Source organism: Felis catus, chromosome A2, assembly GCF_018350175.1.
Source record: "Felis catus isolate Fca126 chromosome A2, F.catus_Fca126_mat1.0, whole genome shotgun sequence".
NCBI classification, from domain to species: Eukaryota; Metazoa; Chordata; class Mammalia; order Carnivora; family Felidae; genus Felis; species Felis catus.
Genome location: NC_058369.1, coordinates 65,634,762 through 65,656,104, shown reverse-complemented (window position 1 = coordinate 65,656,104; position 21,343 = coordinate 65,634,762). Strand labels below are relative to the sequence as shown.

At 49.6% G+C, this 21,343-nt stretch overlaps 1 protein-coding gene across 7 annotated transcripts in view; it reads left to right on the top strand.

The window, feature by feature from the left end:
* Positions 1–21,343, top strand: part of GRB10 (growth factor receptor bound protein 10) — a 183,757-nt gene that overhangs the window by 78,535 nt on the left and 83,879 nt on the right. For all 7 annotated transcript variants that reach the window (XM_023250176.2, XM_045052136.1, XM_045052138.1 and 4 more), the window contains one exon: positions 9,202–9,292. In XM_023250176.2, the coding sequence (XP_023105944.1) occupies positions 9,202–9,292 (91 nt within the window). The remainder of the gene's footprint in view (positions 1–9,201; positions 9,293–21,343) is intronic.

Genomic DNA, 21,343 nt, shown 5'->3' with positions numbered 1-21,343 from the left:
ATCCAGGTATGTGTGTGGTTGAGTCAGCAGCTTGCATCAGTACCATATAAATAGGAAGCATTACTCTCACTACACAGGAGGGCTGGCGTGGTGAGTAATTACTGAAAAATTAGTCCGTTTTCATGAAAACTGATGATCGTCTGTAGCTGGAGGGAGGCCCAGTGTGAAATCTTGACCACCCCTAACTGTGTCTGTCTGGAAGTTATAGAGTGACGTGTGCAGCTGACCCCGTGGGCATGGGACGCGGGAACTTACAGTAGACTGTAAGACAGCGCGTTCCCTTCTAGAATTGGATTCCGATTTGTTTTACACCTTTACCTGTGTTTTGCATCAAGTGACAAGACCCAGGGTGACTGTGTTTCACATACCGAGCTTCAGAAGCACTGGCTTGTTGCATGTGAGGGGGACCCACGACCTCACCAGGCGGTGGGCTGCAGTGGGTGGGGAGGGGGCCGCCTGGTGGGACAAGGCCCCAGTGGTGGCATTTGCCAGGGCAGCGCAGGGCAGGGTGTGGGAGGGCCGGGAGAGCCCCTCTGGCTTGGCTTTCACTGCATTTTCAGGCCGGCCTCCCTGGACAGCCCCTTCCCCTTGCCCACGCTGTTCTCATGCATTGTTGTTTGTGTTTTGTTTGTTTGTTTTCGGGTTTGGTGTACCTGTGATGTTTATTTTTATTTTTTAAGTTTATTTATTTATTTCTTTATTTTTTTTTGAGAGAGAGAGAGAGAGAGAGAGAGAGAGAATCCCAAGCAGGCTCTGTGCTGCCAGTGAAAAGCCTGACATAGGACTTGAACTCACGAACAGCGAGATCATGACCTGAGCAGAAACCAAGAGTGGGACGCTTAACCGACTGAGCCCCCCAGGTGCCCCTGGTCTACCTGTAGCATTTGAAATCTATCTGCATTAGGATTTCAGCTCATGGGTTTTGATGGAGTGTCCTCACTGGGTGAAGACATTTCGAATCCCCTCGTTCCGTACCAGGTGGTGTTAATGTTGGGTTATCTTAGAGTAATTAAGGGCGCCTTCTGTGCCTTCATTCAGGTCCTTGAAAAGATTGTACATTGCGTGGGGCCAAGGACACAGCCCTGACGCCCACTGGAGACAGAGACGTCTCTTACAGACATCTTGTCCCAGCTGTTTAGTTTTTGTGTCGGGGCCTGCTCTTCACGGACACCTGGAACCTTCCCTTGCCGGACAAGTCCTTGGTTTACGTCGCCTGAATTTATTCCCCCCAGCCAACGTTTGAAGCCGCCAGTCTGCCCCAAGGAAGCACACAGTTGCACAAAGTCTCACACTGACAGGTGGGAGACTGGGATTTGACCCCGGAGTCTGGCCTTCAGCAGTACGCTCCCATTTGTTACCCGGCAGATACCGCGCTGACCGTTACACTCACGTGTTCTCTGAGGCACGCGTGCGTTGGTCCTGTATTTTTATTCAGATAAGGAACTGCTCAAACCGCCCAGTCTCTGTCTCGAGAGCGGTGTTCCTCTTGTGCGTTGGGCAGCCAGCGTGGGCACCGATTTATTTGAGGCCCCGCTTGTCACAGGATGCAGGGGCCAGTTGACGTGTGTGGAGTCAGGCCCTGTGTGTGCCCAGGCCGTGCTGTGATGCGTCTCACGGAAAGTGTGTCCTGCCAGGCTCATGCAGGTGGGGGCGTGCCCTGGTGACAGTGCTCCGTGATATTCCTTCTACCCCGGCCTTCACCCTCACTGCCTCCCCGGGGGGGCAGAGGCGTCCCTGCCCCAGATCTGGGGTCGTCAGGGACAAGGGGCACGCGCTGGTCAGCTCGCCCTCCTACTTCCCACTTTGAATTAAAGAGTGCAGCAGGACGAGGGGTACGGGACCATTTTCATCTGGGCTGTCAGAGAAGGCGCCTGAAGGAAGCGGCTTCTCAGGCCTTGAGGATGAGCGGATGGTGTGTGTGGAGGACAAGGCGGAGAACATTCCAGAGAGTGAAGAATCCCCGGGCAGAGCAGGATGGGGAGGCGTGCCTGCTGTGAACTGTGCCTTTGAGCTGCAGGGAAGCCAGGCCAGGAAGGTGGCCCCTGGAATATTCCGTGTAAGCAAACCACCTGAGGTAAGGAGTTCAGACTCAGCCCCGCCTTTGAAATGAGGGCCTTGTGGGCCCACGGGCCTGGGAGTCTGCATTCTGCCTGGAGAGGCTCGTGTGCTACTCCAGGCCCACCAGGCTCAGAGCCCGGCTCGAGGCACCCTTTACATATAACCTTTAAAACCTTGGGTTCTCGGGGTGCCTGGGTGGCTCAGTCGGTTAAGCGACCTACTTCGGCTCAGGTCATGATCTCACCATCCGTGAGTTCAAGCCCTGCGTCGGGCTCTGTGCTGACCGCTTAGAGCCTAGAGCCTGCTTCGGATTGTGTGTCTCCCTCTCTCTGGCCCCCACCCCCCGTCTCTGTCTCTCAAAAATGAATAAATGTTGAAAAAAATAAATAGATAAAATGAAACATCAGTGCTCCATCGGCAGAGAGAGGTAGGTTAAGCACCTGCCTGTGTGCAGCGGGCATGTGCCCAATGAGAGAGGAAGAGTATTTATCAGGGAGGGCCTGGAGGGGTCTGGAGAAGCCAGCCTGGGGCCAGCAAGAGGCCTGGAAGAGCGAGGGGGGGGGGGCGCATTCCTGCAACTCCCGGAAGTATGGCTCACGAAGGAACTTTCTAGAAGACAGCACAGTCCAGCTGGACGATCCATCCCTCATCCCATCCTCCTCCTCCCCATGCCCCATCGCCACATCCCACGGGGGCTCCAGGACCGGCATGCCGGCTGCGGCTGACCTTGCGGGCTCATACCCCCGGCCCCCCCAGCTCAGAACAAAATCACTCAGCACAGCTTTACGCTGCAGGAGGCCGCTCTCCTTCCTTTTCACGGAGGCAGTGTGTCTGCCCCGCTCCACCGGACGCCCGCTTCCGACTCTGGAAAGTGTTTCTGCAGCCACGTGGGTCTGGGGGGGCAGTCCGGCCCCAGACAGTGAAGTGACCTGCTCGGCCACTGAAGGGGCTTCGGTTCACTGTCCCGGGCTCCCACCTTCCCCAGAGGCGTAGATGGCCCAGTGACGAAGGGCTCGGGTTTGAAGAAGCCGTAGCTGCCAGCAGCCACCTTCGGAGAAGAATCCTGGACTTTCCCTCCAGGCCCCGGGCCTCCTGCCAAGGAGGAAGCTCTGTAGGATCGGCCCCTGACCCTCCGGGGAGGCTGGCTAATCTGGAACGGGAAACCCACCCGGACAAACAGAAAAACGGAGCCCTGGGAGACCCAGCCGCACAGTGACAGGCTTGTTACTCCTGGCCGGGTTTTCATCACCCTGAGCCTGGCCGGGGGCCACTGTTTGCCTTTGAAGAGCGGAGGGACGGGACGTTTGCGCCTTGACCTTCCGGAGCCATGGGGTGGGGGCGGTTAGCCTCTCCCTGCTGGCCGTATTTTACAAACGCTACCGTCTCTCGTACTGTTCCATCTGCTTTCGCTTCCCAGGATAACAGGACTCTTGACTGAAGCGTCCGTCCGGTTTTTAGAAGGACGGTTTTTATTGACCTGGGAGTTTTATATATGAGCAAATGAGCCACGCTTCGAAATTTCGCTCTTACTGCTGTAATTTGTCATGCATCCCTGTCGGATTTTGACAGTCCTTGAGGTGTAGAGTTGCCAGATAAAGTATAGGATGCCCGGTTAAATTTAGACAAACTACAAAAGCTTTTTTTGTTTGGTTTTGTTTTGTTTTGTTTCTTTCTCGGCGAAGTCCCATGTAAGTTGAGACATACTTAGACCAAAAAGCGGGTAGGGTGTCTATCTGAAATGCCGTTTTCACGGGACATCCTGTATTTTTATTTGCTAAATCTGGAAAGTTACTTGTATTCTAGAAAGATATCTCAGTGGTGTCAGGTTAGTCTAGGGCCTGAATGGGTTCAGGAGATGCCCCGGGGGCTTATGTGTCCCAGAGGGACGGGCTGGCTGGGGCCTAGGGGGGTGGTAGGAAGGCTGACCCTCTTACCCTTGGTTTATCCTCTCCCCACGTACCTGTGGGTCTGATTTCCACCAACACGTGTATTCCTAATGAGTACTAATTACTCATTTGTATGTAAGTAAATGCTATAGAAGAGAATTAAAAAAAAAATTTAACATTTATTTTTGAGAGAGAGAGACAGAGTGTGAGTGGGGGAGGGGCAGAGAGAGAGGGAGACACAGAATGGGAAGCAGGCTCCAGGCTCTGAGCTGTCAGCACAGAGCCCGACATGGGGCTCGAACTCACGAACTGTGAGATCATGACCTGAACCAAAACCAAGAGCCAGATGCTTAACCTACTGAGCCACCCAGGCACCCCCTTGTTTTCTTTCTTTCTTTCTTTCTTTCTTTCTTTCTTTCTTTCTTTCTTTCTTTCTTTCTTTCTTTCTTTCTTTCTTTCTTCCTCTTTTTAACATTAATTCACTTGTAAGAGAGAGAGAGAGAGAGACAAAGCATGAGCAGGGGAGGGGCAGAGAGAGGGGGAGACACCAAATCCAAAGCAGGCTCCAGGCTCTGAGCTGTCAGCACAGAGCCCGACGTGGGGCTCGAACCCACGAACCATGAGATCATGACCTGAGCCGAAGTCGGCTGCTTAACTGAGCCACCCAGGCGCCCCCAGAAGAGATGTTTTAATAATTTAAGCAAATCCTGGAAGCAATTCTAGAAGAAAATGAGGAATTCATGTAAAAGGAAAGGGAGGACGAGCGTGTGCCCCTGGAAACGTGTCAGAAGATGTGATACACAGAGTGTGGCCGGGGCTCAGGAACCAGCAGATCTGGGTGGCTGAGGCTCAGACACACGCACATGTGGAGATTATAAGGTGGGATGAAGGTGACCTTCCAGCTCAGGCAAAAGGGCAGAGCGAACTGGGGCCAGTATCTGGTCTCACTGCGTCCTTTCCACCAAAATAAACGTCCGAGACAGGGATGAGTCAGAGTACATCAAGTCAGAAAAGGGACCAAGTAGAACATACATGGATGCTCTCCAGATTCCTTGAGAGAGGGCAAGGGCAGTTATCAAGCTGGCAGCAGTGAACTGAAAAGAAAAGGTCAGGGCACTTGCCTACCTTGAATTGAACTTGTGAGAATCAAAAGTATAGTTACAACGGCAGACAGGATGGGAAAAGCATTTGCGACGAATAGCAGTCAACTGTGTTTCTTACCACATGAAGAGCTCATCCTGGAAGGATTTGAGGAATAAACCAGAGTTTCCAGTGGGCGGAGGAATCCACAGGCCACCTGGGGGGTGCTCTCCCAAGCCTTGGGCCCTGGCTTTGCACTTCAGGGTGTAAACAAACCTTCTGCCAATAAACCTTCTGGGGGGGGGGTCATTTAACGCATTTTCCAGATGAACCAGTTGACTCAGACTCCAGGTAACTGGCCCCGAGGGGCTCAGCTCCCGAGGGGTGGGTGGGCCATGGCTCTCCCGGAAAGCCCCGGTGCCCTCTGTCTAGCTGACCTGCCTGAGGGTAGTCCAGAAGAAGAAAGAGAAAGGCCTAATGAGCTATGAGAAATGGTCAACTTCGGTATTTAAGACCTGCACCAAAAACCACAGGCCAAGGCTACGGTTTACCTCCGGCATTGGCCAGAAAAAAATTCCAGAAAAATCACCAGTGTCAGCGTGCCACAGATGTTATGAAGCGGGCGGTTCTCTGTTTTGGGTGGAAGGGTAAAGCGATACAGACAAGAGTTTGACAAAATGTATCTAGATTCAAAAACAAGAATGCGCATGAAACCTTTGGCCCGGTGGTTCTGTTTTCAGGGGTCCGATGCAAATAATCAGAAATGTGGACAGTTTTATGCACGGAGGTGTTTCTTGGATTGTTGTTTGATGCTGAGATTTGCAAGTGGCTGCAGGTGTTCACTAGAGTAGTTTGGAATCTGAAAACAGTATTTACCAAGGCTTTCAAATACCATCTTGTATGGGTGCCTGGGTGGCTTAGTTAAGTGTCCGACTTTGGCTCAGGTCGTGATCTCACTGTTTGTGGGTTCGAGTGCTGCATCGGGCTCTGTGCTGATGGCTCAGAGCTTGGAGCCTGCTTCAGATTCTGTTTCCCTCTCTCTCTGCCTCTCCCCTGCTCATCCTCTCTCTCTCTCTCTCTCTCTCTCTCTCAAAAATAGACATTAAAAAAAAATAAAATAGGGGCCCCTGGGTGGCTCAGTTGGTTGGATGTCTGACTTCAGCTCAGGTCATGATCTCACAGTTTGTGGGTTCGAGCCCCGCGTCGGGCTCTGTGCTGACAGCCCAGATTATGGAGCCTGCTTCCGATTCTGTGTCTTTCTCTCTCTCTGCCCCTCCCCTGCTCACATTCTGTCTCTCGAAAAAATAAACATCAAAAAAAATTTAAAAAAAAGCATCTTGTAGTGTTAACCGGGGAGGGGAAGGCAGCAGAACCCCAAATCGTTGACCCTGTGTGATTTCCAGTGTCTGGCCGTGCACAGTAGTGGTGCGGGGTCCACAGGAGAGCTATCACTTACCCCACCTGCCGTCGTGGGATTCAGGTTCATTTTTATTTTCCATCTGCTCTGTGCTTCCCCAAAACGTACCTGCTTGTTTTACAATTTGGGAAAGAAAGAAAAAATATGTATCCCGATGGCAAAGATCCGGCTGGATGGGGAAATGCCGGCTGAAATGGCAGACACTAGCGGAGGGGGAGGTGTGAACCCGGAAGGGGAGGCTTCGCTGCATTTGGGGGTCTGGGGTACCACCTTGTGCACTAACCCCAACAGCCCAGTTCCGTCCTCAGCACCTCAGTGGGGTTCCTGGTGGTGTCCTCTTGTCTCCAGACTTCGTGTCCTCCAGACCAGCCCATCTCTTCTTTTCTAATCAGAAACTTCCGTTTGTGCTTGCTTGCTTTCTTTCTCGTTTATTTATTTTAATGTTGGTTTATTTTTGGAAGAGACAGAGCACGAGCAGGGGAGGGGCAGAGAGAGAGGGAGACACAGAATCCAAAGCAGGCTCCAGGCTCCGAGCTGTCAGCACAGAGCCCGACGCAGGGGTCGAACTCAGGAACCGTGAGATCATGACCTGAGCCGAAGTCGGACGCCCAACCCACTGAGCCGCCCAGGTGCCCCAGAAACCCGTTCTTAACTAACCGTATGGTCACCAGTATGGAATGGATTAATGTCACTTGAACCTGACTAAAGTCAGGTTGCACACCCGCCTAGGGGAGTGGTCCAGGGCTTGGAAGTGCTGATTGAGATGCTTCGTTGCCATGGGAGATTTCAGAAAGATAGGCTCAAATTCAGTAACATGTGTCCTTTGATTCTGAATCCGTTTTTTAGTGGGATCATTTGTAACCCCATGCGATCCAGATGTCCCCTACACGTTCTCCGTAAGTAATTCAAACATCACGCACAGACGTATCATGTTTGTGCATTTTGTCTTCTTTCTGGGAGAACAGACTGAAAACTGATAGGATCCATCCCCGGGTGAGAGGAGAGAGGCTCATTTGGATTTTTTTCTTTGTGCTTTTCTTTAGCATCTAGATTTTCATAGTTAGCAGGTATTACATCTTTAAAAAAAAAAAAAGAATGCCGTTTGTTTTGGAGGGAGAGAAGCAGTGAGAATATCCTCTCGCACCTCGGGGCTTTGATCCGTTTTGCCCAGATTTTCTGGGGGAAGGGGTGACGGTGGCTGGGCCTCCCCAGGGACTGAGCCGCGTCCTTCTGAGGGGTAGATGTCGGTGGGTTGAACCTTCTGGACTATCTCCCCAGTGCCCCCAAATCTGCCTCCCCAGCTCTAGAGAGTGGCCCCCAGCACTGCATTGACCACACCCACACATGTACCCGTGCGGGTCAGCGTGCACACGGCGGAGGGCATAGAGTATCGCCCATCCGTTTCTATGCTCCCAGGCTCTGGACAGTCAGCCACTTGCTGGGGGAACATTCGGGTGATAAAGCAACTTCCTCAAAATGAATGAGTTTCTTGGAGTTTCTTGGGCAGCTTGGTGGGAAGGCACTTGGGATCTAAAAGCCCCACTGTCTGGGTTCTAATCCCCGGGATGCCCCTTCCCAGCAGGGGTAGTAAGGTGGACATAACCTTCCTGAGCCTCAGTGTTTTCATCTGTAAAGTGGGAGTCCCGCTGGCAGTGTAGGCTCTGTGCACAGTGGCTGGTGCGGGTGCCCAGGCACGTGGAACATTCCACCCGAGGCAGTCTGCGGTTCCTGTGCAGAGGTAGGGATGAGGTTGATGAATTTGGCTGTTATTTTTGCCAATATATTATTATTCTCAGAGCCGATGTGTTTTGCAGACAGAGTTCTAAAAGCTAATTACAGAGGTAATACATGGTGCATGGTCAAAATTTCTTAAATCTGGAAGAGAAATTTGACCTCTTTCCACCCCAGGTTAATTCCTGCTAGTATTTTGTTACAAGCGTGTAAATCTTAAAGGACCCGTTTTCTTTGCCCGTATTTTAATGCGTCTTTCATTGGCTTGGTTCTAAGTCTCATGAAGACATTTTGCTAGAGTTGTGGAGCTGGTCGTAATATTGCTGTTGTAACTTTTGCCTAAGATTGTTGTCCTCATCTTGACATCTTAAAAAATGCCACCGAGCCCTCCCGCTTGGTAGAGGGGGGCCAATTATAAGGCAGACTCTGGATGTTTCCGTACCAGATAACAGACCGCCTGGGGCTTGATTACCAGTAATTGTTGCAGAAAATGCGAGTGCTCCCTGGAATGCTAATTATTTATATTCATTGCTTAAATCCAGCGGTTGACAGTAATTCTTTTTGAGTTGCTCTTCAGGCAAAGCAGTTAAAGCCAGAAACAGAGAGTAACTTCTGTCCTGACTCCCTTGCTAAACAGAGTGGTACCTTCTCAAGATTAACTTCCTTATGTTATGTTACGTTACGTTAAAAATGTTGATTTATTTTTGAGAGAGAGAGAGGAGAGACAGAGTGCAAGCTGGGGAGGGAGGGAGACACAGAACCCAAAGCAGGCTCCTGGCTCCGAGCTGTCAGCACAGAGCCCGACGCGGGGCTCGAACCCACGAACCGTGAGATCATGACCTGAGCTGAAGTCGGACGCTTAACCGACTGAGCCACCCAGGTGCCCCATCCGGTGTACTTTAAACAACTGTCCTTGAGAACTAGAAAGGTAAAGAAATTGAAGAAACAGGAAGAAGGCAATGCGAGCGATGGTGGATGTGGATAAGTGTGAACTTTTGACTGAAGCCTTTGTGTTCCTATTTTCTGCAGGACCAGGTGGAGCAGACACCCCCCGTCAGCCCACGAGACCTGGCAGGACCTGGCTTCCCAGCGCAGCCTGACCGGCTCACCAATCACCAGGGTAAGAAACGACAAAATCATGGTGACCCAGATGCCCTACCTTCCGACTGTGACTTTGCCACGTGCTGGGGCTCTGTATGCCAAGAAATCGTTCCTGCCCCTCATCTGAGAAGATTCTGGCCTTGGCTCTTCTCCCCTTTAAGGAAAACAAATTCAAAAACGGGGAGAAAATGCGTGGCTGTCAGATCTTCATATACAGGTGCCCCCTGCTTTTGGAAAGTCCGTTTTCCACTGCTTCGCTTTTGCGAAAGACCCACCTCCGTACTTGTCTTTGCTAACCGAAAGCGATCCTCCAAAGAGGATTTCCGCTTGGACAAAAAAGGACTCGGTGTTCCTTTTGCAGGGAGCCAGTATTGCGCGGGACAGTGGCCCAGCCATGCCCCTGTCCCCGAGCTCTACCCCGTGCTAAAGCATCCGCCATCAGAGCCTTGAGCTGTGAGCCTCTCTGTGTCTTCCCTCCATTTATGTCGTCCGTCCGGAAGCAAGATGTGTGTTAAGCTATCGGAGAAGGCAGAGAGAGGTGATTTTTGGTGCTTGGAACGCTCACAGGGTTTGTCATATAAATTAACGGTAGCGAGGGGAAAGCTGTCTTTCTGTTCAGTGGGCAAAACTTCACAGTCAGTTCTACGGAGATTTATCTAAGGATGCAACTTAAGGGCAACTTGATGTTACCTATCCAGGGCTCCTCCATGGTGAAATCTTGTGGATTTTGGCATTCTTTTTTTCATGTTTATTTGCTGTTCAGAGAGAGTGTGTGCCCAAGTGGGGGAGGGGCAGAGAGCGAGGGAGACACAGAATCTGAGCTGTTAGCCCAGAGCCCGAAGTGGGATTGCAACCCACGAGCCGCGAAATCGTGACCTGAGCCGAAGTTGGAGGGCTTAACCGACTGAGCCACCCAGGCGCCCTGATTTTGGCATTTTCATATTTGCACTTAGGCTGGTTTGGTGGGTCTGTGCTCTTGGTAACTCTCCACCTTTCTGTGATTTCTTCTGTTCCCCTTGTGTTAATTTCTGATGGGATCATCGTGGAAAAGAAAGGACGGGTTAAAAGCAAATTGGGTCTTAGGGATACATGCTTTGATATGGGGTGGGCAGCCCAAGAAGGGACCCAGTCTGGTTTGGGGGGAGGGACCAGGAAAAAGGCACATGACTCACGGTGTGGATTCCTACAGAAGTTAAGTCCAATAAATTGTAGGGTTTAGAGCTGGGAGGAATTAGAATAATCAGGTTTTTTAAATTGTTTAAGCAGAAAGAGGATGGAATGTTGCAAAAATAAAAGCTGGGAGCTTCATAGGAAGTCAAAGAGATGTTTCCTCAAGTGTTAGAAGATTCATAAAGCAGTCAGGCTTTTCTGTGTCAGGCACACTTTCCTGGTCGTCTTTTAGAAAACTTGTAACGAGAAAGAGGAATATCGTTAATGTCGGCTTTGAAACTTTGGAAAATTTTAATTTATTACATTGCACTGCTTAGCAGTGGTCTCATTTAAGGTGAAATAATCTAAGTTTTGGTATTAATGTTCATACACAAGTCTATGTCCACGCTTTAGTCAAGAAAATTGACTCGATAGAAGGAAATTTACACAGAAGGAGCTTATTTATTTAGTTTTAAATTATTTATGTTGAGAGAGGGTGCATACGTGTGCAGGGGAGGGGCAGAGAGAGAGAATCCCAAGCAGGCTCCACACTGTTATTTGCAGAGCCAACACGGGACTCGGTCTCACAAACCGTGAGATCGTGACCTGAGCCAAAGTCAGATACTTAACTGACTGAGCCACCCAGGTGCCCCAGAACTTTTTTTTCCTTTTTACCGTTTCTCTGTTTGTTTTGAGAGAGAGAGCAAGAGTGGGGGAGGGACAGAGAGAGAGGGAGACAGAGAGTCCCAAGGAGGCTCCGTGCTGTCAGCACTGAGCACGACGTGGGGCTCGATCCCACAAAAACGTGAGACCATGGCCTGAGCCGAAGTCGAAACCGTGAGCATCTGCTCAACTGACTTAGCCACCCAGGCGCCCCTTGAAAGAACTTTTTGAAGCTTAAAGCTTCTTTAAGGTTTGACGACATCCAAGGTGTACTTTCAAGCATCCTGTAGATGTCACGCCTGCTCGGGTGGTGGCAGGGAGGGCTGCGCACCGAAGGCAGGGTGGGCTCCACGTGGAACAGAGCAGATCCCCCCTCCTGCTCCGGAGCTCCGCAGCCCATAGTTGAAGCTGAGGGTCTGATGCGTCCCCGCACCTGAAGCAGGGTCTCAGGGAATGAATGAACGCGTCTCCACCTGTGACATTGAACACCTTTCCCTCCACTCCTCAGTAATTCTGCACACAGAGCTTGTAAAACAGGACAGTCAGAAGGACTCAGCCTGGCTGCACTGCAGGACGGGTGATTCTCCATCTCCTACTGAGAAGTGAGCCACCCGAGTCAGCAGGTCATGTTTCCATATGCAGCGAAGTCTATCAAAGGCTTCGAGGGAAGCGTGTGTGTCACACTCAGGGCGGTGAATGACAGAAGAGTGTCATGAAGGACCGGACACCGTGACGCACGCGCACAATGGGAAGAAATGACAGAAACAGGTGGGCGTGAGGAGCCCACGTGTTGGAAGTGAGCTGTTATGCCAACAGTTATTGGCATTTTAATATTTTACTGTGTACTTATTTTGGAGAGAGAGAGAGGGTGAGAGCTGGGGAGGGGCAGAAAGAGGGAGACACAGAATCCGAAGCAGGATCCAGGCCCCGAACTGTCAACGCAGAGCCCGACAGGGGGCTCGAACTCACTAACCATGAGACTGTGACCTGAGCTGAAGTCGGACGCTTAACCGACTGAGCCACCAGGTGCCCCAGATGATGCTCAGAGAACTCAAAGGAAAGGGGAAGGTTATTCCACGTCTAAAAGCATCTAGCAAGAATCTAGAAAACAGAGGACAAAGAGAAGATCTGCGGAGAAAATGCAGACTTCCCAGTGCGTGAACGATGGTTGGACTGACAACCAACCTGGGCACAGCCGGAAAATAACACAGGGTGTTTTCAGAGGGTCGAGGGAGAAATGGCTGTCTGCCTGAAAGTGGATAGCGACATCTACTGAGAGCAAAATAAAGCTTTTTTGGGCAAACATTGAGCACGTTTGTGACTGGCAATCTTCCCTGAAAGATTTATTGAAAGCTGTACTTCAGTAAGAAAAGGCCGGGAGTGTAGGGAACAGTAGTAAGGTTAAACTGAACGTTGGATGATAATTAGACCCTGGGAGCGCACATGCGCGTGCGTGTGTGTGTGTGTGTGTGTGTGTGTGTGTCTGTCTTGTGAGGTTTGTTCCGTGAGTGATTCTGTCATCATAAGACCCCAGTTGGGGGAAGTAGAATGTAAAACGATTTGAGGCTACGTTAAGAAAAAGCATACTAAGTTACGTACGTATTTTAAAATCTTAGCTGCATCTAAAACACGGATTGTAACTAATGAAAGAATATGCGTAAAATCTGTACTCCTAACCTAGCAGAAGAAGATATAAGGGAATCCGTATTTAATAAAAACAACCGACATCACCAGGAAAGGAGGAAAAACAGGATGTGAAGAATAAAAAGGATGTCAGACAGAAAATACTAAATAAGATTGTAGGAGTAATTCCAAGGATATCTGTCAACAGTATTAACAAGCCCCGATTGGTAGAAATACATAGAACCCTGCATCTAACAGATAGACTCTTGATTCTTTTCTTTTTAAAACATTTTTTTAGGGGCGCCTGGGTGGCGCAGTAGGTTAAGCGTCCGACTTCAGCCAGGTCACGATCTCACGGTCCGTGAGTTCGAGCCCCGCGTCGGGCTCTGGGCTGATGGCTCAGAGCCTGGAGCCTGTTTCCGATTCTGTGTCTCCCTCTCTCTCTGCCCCTCCCCCGTTCATGCTCTGTCTCTCTCTGTCCCAAAAAATAAATAAACGTTGAAAAAAAAATTAAAAAACAAAACAAACATTTTTTTAATGTTTATTTATTTTTGAGAGAGAGCGCGTGAGCGGGAGAGGGCTAGAAAGAGGGAGACAGAGGATCTGAAGCAGGCTTCACACAGTGAGTGCAGAGCCCGTTGCAGGGCTCGAATTCATGAACTGTGAGATCATGACCTGAGTCGAAATCAAGAGTCGGCAGGTTAGGGGTGCCTGGGAGGCTCAGTCGGTTAAGCGTCCGACTTCGGCTCAGGTCATGATCTCGCAGTCCGTGGGTTCGAGCCCCACGTTGGGCTCTGTGCTGACAGCTCGGAGCCTGGAGCCTGCTTTGGATTCTGTGTCTCCCTCTCTCTCACCCTCCCCCACTCATTCTCTGTCTCTCTCTGTCCTCAAAAAATGAATAAACATTAAAAGAAAAAAATTCTAAGAGTTGGCAGCTTAACCAACTGAGCCATCTGGGTGCCCCCTCTTGATTATCTTCTAAAATCTGTGTAACTTTTTAAAAAATTGACCACATAGGGGTACCTGGGTGGCTCATTCGGTTAAACATCCCACTCTTATTCTCAGCTCAGGTCTTGACTTCAGGATTCTGAGTTCAAGCCCCACGCTGGGCTCCACACTGGGCATGAAGCCTACTTAAAAAAAATTTTTTTAAGTTAACCACATATGGAAAACTGCACTAAAGTTTTTAAATTTTTAAAAAAATATTTATTTTTGAGAGAGAGAGAGAGAGCGCGAGCGTGCCCACAAGGGGGAGGGGCAGAGAGAAAAGGAGACACAGAATCCAAAGCAGGCTCTAGGCTCTGAGCTGTGGGCACAGAGCCTAATGTGGGGCTCGAACACACGAACCATGAGATCGTGGCCTGAGCCAAAGTTGGATGCTTTTAGGCGCCCCTAAAACACTAAATTTTAAGCGATCCATGTCATGCAAGCCACGTTCTTTGACCCAGTGTGATTAAATCAGAAGTCAACAGAAAAAGTTCCAAACAAAATGTGTAATATGCGTGGAAACTTTAAAACCCACTGTTACCCCACTCCTGGGTTACAGAGAAACTCACAATGAAAATACCAGTTAGTCGTTTAGAATTGAATGTAAAATGAGTGTACTTGCAGGTAGGAAGTTGTATGTTGCTGCTAAATTGTATTTGAGACTCCATTTCTAATCTTGGAAGAGAAACGGAAATTAGGAGCGTCAGAGATGGACGGATAACGCTAAGGAATGTAGAGGGAGGAGTTACAAAAATTAAGATCAAGGGGCGCCTGGGTGGCGCAGTCGGTTAAGCGTCCGACTTCATCCAGGTCACGATCTCGCGATCCGGGAGTTCGAGCCCCGCGTCGGGCTCTGGGCTGATGGCTCAGAGCCTGGAGCCTGTTTCCGATTCTGTGTCTCCCTCTCTCTCTGCCCCTCGCCCGTTCATGCTGTGTCTCTCTCTGTCCCAAAAATAAATAAACGTTGAAAAAAAAATTAAAAAAAAAATTAAGATCAGAAATTATGAGAATGGTGAAGAAAGTATCAACGGGTAGGGACCAAGCGAAATGTCAGCCTTTTGCAAAATCTGGCGAAACCATGAACCTCTAGTAGAGTCCCTCAGGAGGGAGAAGGCACACAGGGAAACCACGCGAAGAACGCGTCAGAGTTCAGACAAGAAAACCACGAACGACTCCATGCCTGTAAATGTGAAAATAGGGGCGAAATGGGTAAAGGGTCGCAGCAACAAAGGCAGAATTGCAACACCCAGTGCTGACACCGATGTAGAGCAACAGAAACTCTCATTGCTGGTGGGAATGCAAAATGGCGCAGCCGCTTTGGAGGGCAGTCTGTCGGTTTCTTGCAAAACTCAGCTTGCTCTTGCCGTACGACCCAGCAGTTGTGCACCTCGGTGTTTACCCAGAACAGCTGAAGATTCAGGTCCACGTAGAAGCCAACCCAGTGATGCATGTAGCTGCCTTGTTCGTCATTGCCAAAGCTCGGAAGCAACCAAGACGTCCTCCGTTAGATGGATGAGTAAACTGGTGCGTCCAGACAGTGGAATATTCCTCAGCACTAAGAAGAGGTGAACTATCAAGCCATGGGAAGACAGGGAGGAGGCTGGGCCGCACGGTACTGTGTAAAAAGGAGCCTGCCTGAAAAGGCGACCTGCTGATAGGATTCCAATTCCGCGATATTCTGGAAAAGGAAAAACTACGGAGGCGGTAAAAAGACCAGTGGTTGCCCGGGATGGTGACGGAAAAATCTTCTCTGGGTGGAGCAGAGAAGATTTAGGGCAGTGACAGTACTGACGTTATAAAGACACATGATGTTACCAGGATGGGTATGGCTGTGCAGGTCCCCATATGGCATGCACACTACCAGGAGCAAACCCTAGGTCAGCCGTGGACTTCGGATGGTTATGGTGTATCAGCATAGGTTTATCCATGGTAAAAATGTACCATTTCAGTGAGTGATACTGACCAGCGGGGAGGCTCTGCATGTGGGAGGGAGGGGGGGCAGTAGGTTTATGGGAAATCTCCATACTCTCCTCTGAATTTTGTCGTAAACCTAAAACTGCTCTAAACAAATAAAGTCTTTAAAAAAAAAAAACAACACCAAACTGACACCATTAGACAAACTAACCTAGAGGTTACCTAAGAAAATCAAGAGTATTTCTCCTGCACGGCGTGCAGGGAGTGTTCCGTGATGTGACCTAATGTATAGCTCTGTGAGTAGCGTAGACAGCACTCAGAAGTTTTAGGTAGAGACATTGGAAGAAATAAGAAAGAATAGTTGAAAGAGGAAAACAAAATGAAACAGTCTGACTCTTGGCAGAACACAAAATCTTAACAAAGAAATAACTCAGAAGAATGGAGTCAGTAATCAATACCACCCCCTCGAAAGGGCTCAGGGGTTTTGCAGATGAGTGTCACAAAACCTTCAAGGAGCAAATAATTGCTCTCTTTGTATGAGCTGTTGGAGAGGTAGTGCCCAGAGCCTCTCCAACTCATCTTAGGATGAGTGTTTTGTAGCTTTGCAGGAGACGGTCCAAGAAATCCAGATACAGGCATATTTCACGTTACCGTACAACCACAAGGTCCACGTAAAACATTAGTCAAATTCAGCGGTCGGTCGTAAATATCGAACAAACGTTATGACCAAGTTGGGTTTATTATGATTGTGCAAGGGTGCTTTACCATCGTTACATGATGAAGACTTTATAACACTTTCAGAGATTTAAGGGGAAAAGATGGGCATCTCACCAGTGACCACAAGAACATATACAATTCTCCACTCGTGCGATGCAAAAGAACGATAAGAGAACAAAACTCTTACTGAACCAGTACTTTCAGAAACCTCCATAACCAGTTTCTAATAATATATTTGTCAAAAATGTACAGCATCCGTCATACATGCAGGAATAATATCAGAGTCGTGTCCATGAAAACCTGGAATCACACCCGAGTGCCTGTTGTCAGTGGGGTCTTAGCCAGTGCAACAGAATACTAAACAAACAGAAATGACACTGAAACAGAGCAATGAAATCCGTGCCTATTTGCAGATTACCCAGACAGAGAATCCGCACAGACTTACAAACTTTTAAAATGCATGAGTTCTGGGGCGCCTGGGTGGCGCAGTCGGTTAAGCGTCCGACTTCGGCTCAGGTCATGATCTCACGGTTCTTGAATTCGAGCCCCATGTCAGGTTCTGTGCTGACAGCTCGGAGCCTGGATCCTGCTTTGGATTCTGTCTGTCTCTGTCAGAAATAAATAAAACATAAAAAAAAAAAAATGAATGAGTTCTTCAAGTGGGGAGATACAATGTGAGATCAACAGATAAAATGGCACAGTATCTTGTGCAACTATAGAAAACAATCAGGAGGCGTAATATAAAAAGAAATCCCACGGACAATAATAGCTAAAATCAGAAGGTATCTAGGAATAAGTTAAACTCGATTCCTTGACATTGTATAATGTTGCTGAAGCACATAAAAAAGACGTAAATAACTGGAGCCCTATCCCACACGATCACAAATCAGAAGACTTACCTCGCAGAGATGTCACGTTATCAAATTTACCTTTAAATTTAATGCAGATGTGACCAAGTCTTGCAGAGTTTTGGTATGACTTGACAGATAGCTTCTAAGTTTCTTTTTATTTTGAAGATTTTATTTATTTTTAAGTGACCTCTATGCCCAACATGGGGCTTGAACCTACAGCCCTGAGATTATCAGTCACACGCTCCCCCGACTGAGCCAGCTGGTCTCCCTAGAGGGCTTCTAACTTTAATGTGGGCGGGTGGTAACAAGGCTTCATTAAGAGTCCTCACAATTAGGAAAGTGTGTGAATGATTCGTAGACGTAGAGACTCAAGGACCAGAACAGACAATCCCATAAAGAGACCTACCCATTTACGGAGATTCAGTGTAGCACAGAGAAGTCACAGCCAATCAGGAGGACCCGGGGGGCTGGGCGAGGGTGACTGGGGGATCCCTACCCCCATACTATCCTCAGTCATCAATTGCACGTCAATTAAACCACCGGAAGGTGGAAAACAGGGGTTTTAAAAAACTTAAGAGTAGGGAGAATCTTCATGCCCTCAGGCTGAGAAAGAATTTCCTCTGTCCAGCTTAGCGCAACCTAATAGGAAAACTGATGTTTGAGGGCATTGCAAACACGCATCTGTGTGGGGACATAGCGGCATTTAAAACCCTCACTGACGTCAGCCTGGGGGGGAGAAAAATCATTGCGGTGCATTTAACGCGCGGAGTGTTAGTATCCTCGGCTTATTGCGAAAGCCCTGTAAATAGGAGAAACTGTCAACTGGGAAAACTGGCCAAAAAAGCGTGCGCAGGAGGGCACGCTGTGTCTGTGTCTGACTGCGGACACTCACGTCACACGGAACGTGGCAGCGACGGAGCTGGAGAGGGAGGGGGCCGAGGCTCGGGGTCTGTGATGGGAATGGAAGGGCACGTGCTTCTCGGTCAGGCGTGTCAGGAGGGAGCCGTCCAGCGCCCTCTGTAGGGAGCGGGCTTGGGGTCACAAGACGCAGGCCTATGGGAACCTACTGCCGACCCTGCGGGGCATCTCCGAGCCTCCCCGGCCCCCCTCTGCGGTGGACACCAGGGTCGGTGCTCGGTTCCCCGTAGCAAGATGCCCTGAGACCACATGACAGAAATTGACAGCCATCTGGTGCCTCCTTACTGTGCAGGGCGCCCTCGGATGCTCCGATTATGGGCCTTAGGTTTGTGCCATGTGTTGGATGTCGACTCGGTGGGTCGTTCGCAAGGGACCTGCTGTGCCAGGCAAAAGATTCTCTGTGACTTTCCTTGACCGGCCCTTTCTCTGGCAGAAAGATTTAACACTCTTGTTTGTATTCGCTTGCTCCTCATGTAAGCAGCTTAGTTTGGGGTGACAGTTGCTACAAACCCCTCACACTCCGGGAAGGGAGGCATTTTCCTTTAAAAAGTTGGTGGCTTGGGGCGCCTGGGTGGCTCAGTCGGTTGAGCGTCCGTCCGACTTCGGCTCAGGTAATGATCTCACGGTTCGTGAGTTCGAGCGCCGCGTCGGGCTCTGTGCCGACAGCTCGGAGCCTGGAGCCTGCTTCGGATGCTGTGTCTCCCTCTCTCTCTGCCCCTCCCCCGTTCATGCTCTGTCTCTCTCTGTCTCTCAAAAATGAATAAATGTTAAAAAAAAAAAAAGTTGGTGGTTTGATAACAGCTAGAATTGTGCTTGGCTGGTTTTTTAAAGATAACGCTTTTATGGTGGTCAAATACATAGGACAGAAAAACTGTTCCTTTTAACTTTTTAAGTGCACAGGTCTGGCATTCATAATTTTCACACTGTTGTGCCATTATTAGCACCGTCCGTCTCAAAAAACTTTATCACCCCACACGGAAACTCTGCGTGCCTCAAGGCAGTAATTCTCCCCAGCTCTTGGTAACCTCTGTTCCGCTCTGTGTGTCTACGGTTTCTGGTTACCTCACGTAAGTGGAATCACAGGATATTTGTTCTTTGTGCCTGGCTTATTTCGTGTAGCACGGTCTTTGGGGTTCATCCTGGCGCATCAGTTTCATTCCTTTTATGGCTGAAGGCTGTTCCACAGAGCACACGCTTTATGTTGTTGGCCTGACCGTGAACGTGTGCTGGGTTACGTCCACCTGTAGCTGCAGCAAATAATACCTGCTGGGGTCCTGCTGTCCCTTCCTTTGGGTACAATTAATAATGTGGTCAAGCTTTTTCATTCTTTTTTTCTTTTTTTTTTTTATTTTGAGAGAGACTGAGACAGCGCAAGTGAGGGAGGAGCAGAGAGAAAAAGAGAGACGATTCCAAGCAGGCTTCGTGCTGTCAGCGCAGGGCCCGGGGTGGTCAGTTAACCGACTGACCACCCAGGCACCCCTGGGTCAAGTATTTTCTTGACAATATTTTTGATAACGTGAGGTGTCCGAGGATTTTAGAAGTTTGGCTTTTTCTCATTTTATTTTTAATTTTTTTAAATGTTTATTGTTATACTTGAGAGAGAGAGAGAAAAACAGAGCGCCAGCAGGGGAGGGGCAGAGAGAGAGAGAGAGGGAGACACAGAATCCAAAGCAGGCTCCAGGCTCTGAGCTGTCAGCACAGAGCCCGATGCGGGGCTTGAACCCACGGACTGTGAGATCATGGCCTGAGCTGAAGTCGGACGCTTAACTGACTGAGCCACCCCGGCGCCCTGGCTTTTTCTCATTTTAAACAAGTTGTTTCTGACGGCTGTCGCTGCTCACTGCAGACGCTGAACTGAGCGACCACTCTCACCAGAGCACAGCTGAGCAAAGGTGGCCCAAAGAGCTGGGAGACGTTTCGGGTCCGCTTGTGGAGGGTGCTACAGTTGCCTGCGTGTTTGTTTCCAGACCGCGGTCCATTTGGAGACGGGGATATGTGTGCATCACGGTGAAGCCTCTGAAGATGTATTTAAACCACTGCCCATGGCCCCTGGAGTCCTACATCAAGGGACCCAGCGGCTCCCGTGGAGACCCCAGACCCCAGCCCTCGGCTCCTGAAACTGAGCAGTGCCTTTCCGCCCCGGCCTTTCGCACTCCTGTCCAACCTGTCACGGCTTCTGGCTGTAGCTTCTCTTGGTTGTCCGTAAGCCAGAAGGATGGTTGTTAGCACGCAGTTTCAACGTGCAGAGCTCTGTGGGGGGGCCTGGCTTCCTTTCCCGTAACCGTGTATGTATGGAGAGCAGATGTGTCGTGGGCGTATTTCAGGACCTTCCGTATCTCGTTGGATAATCGGTTTGCCGAGTGGAAGAGACCAGAATTAAGAGAAGATTGTCAGTAGAGAAGGTGAACTAGGTCGAGAAAGATTGTTGTGTTTTGTTTCCTCCCCTGCGGGGAGCCACGGCAAATGTCACAGATGTTGGGGGCGGCCAGGCTTTGGACCAGTTATTCCCTATGTCTGGTTTCTTCCAGGGGGGCAGGGGAGGGCCCTGAGACCGTGGGCGAGTTAGTAACCACTTTGCGGTTGAGATTCTTCAGTAGCAAATACCCATCTCACATCATTACTGTGAAATACGTTTGATAGGACAGTGATAACTTGGAGTCTCACGCTTGTCCCCACGTGTCTTTGGAGTTTTCACTGTCATCGGAGCCACATAGGGGAAACTGAGACGGAGATGTTTGGTAACTTGCCCAGAAGTGACAGAGAAGTCACACACTGGTAAAATCGGAATCAAAGCCAAGTCCGTGCAGCTTTACGCTTGGAGGTAACTTAGGGGAAACATGGAGCATGTGCCTGTACATATAAGCTGTCCTGCAAGCATTACTTTATGTACCATATTTACCCCTTTCTCCCAAGATGGTGTGTTTCTTGCCGGTAGGAACCATGTCTGACTGATCCTGGAGGTTCTGCGATAGTGCCTTGTATTTAATAGTTAGTGTTTAAAGAATGCCTGAACTCACATGCCATAGATGCATGTGGCTTCCAGAAAGGTCCTGCGTTCCTGCCCCTTCCCGCCACGTGGGAAGTCCTGGTAATTCCAGGCATCTGAGATGAGAAGAAGTTAACGAAGACCTTCCCTTCGTGTGGTGCCATTTAGGAGGTGACAGGAGAGCTTGGGTTGGGATGACAAAGGACGAAATCGGAAAGTCAGCTGAGAAGACCGTGTGGCTCCTGCTGACCGTAGCTTTTGG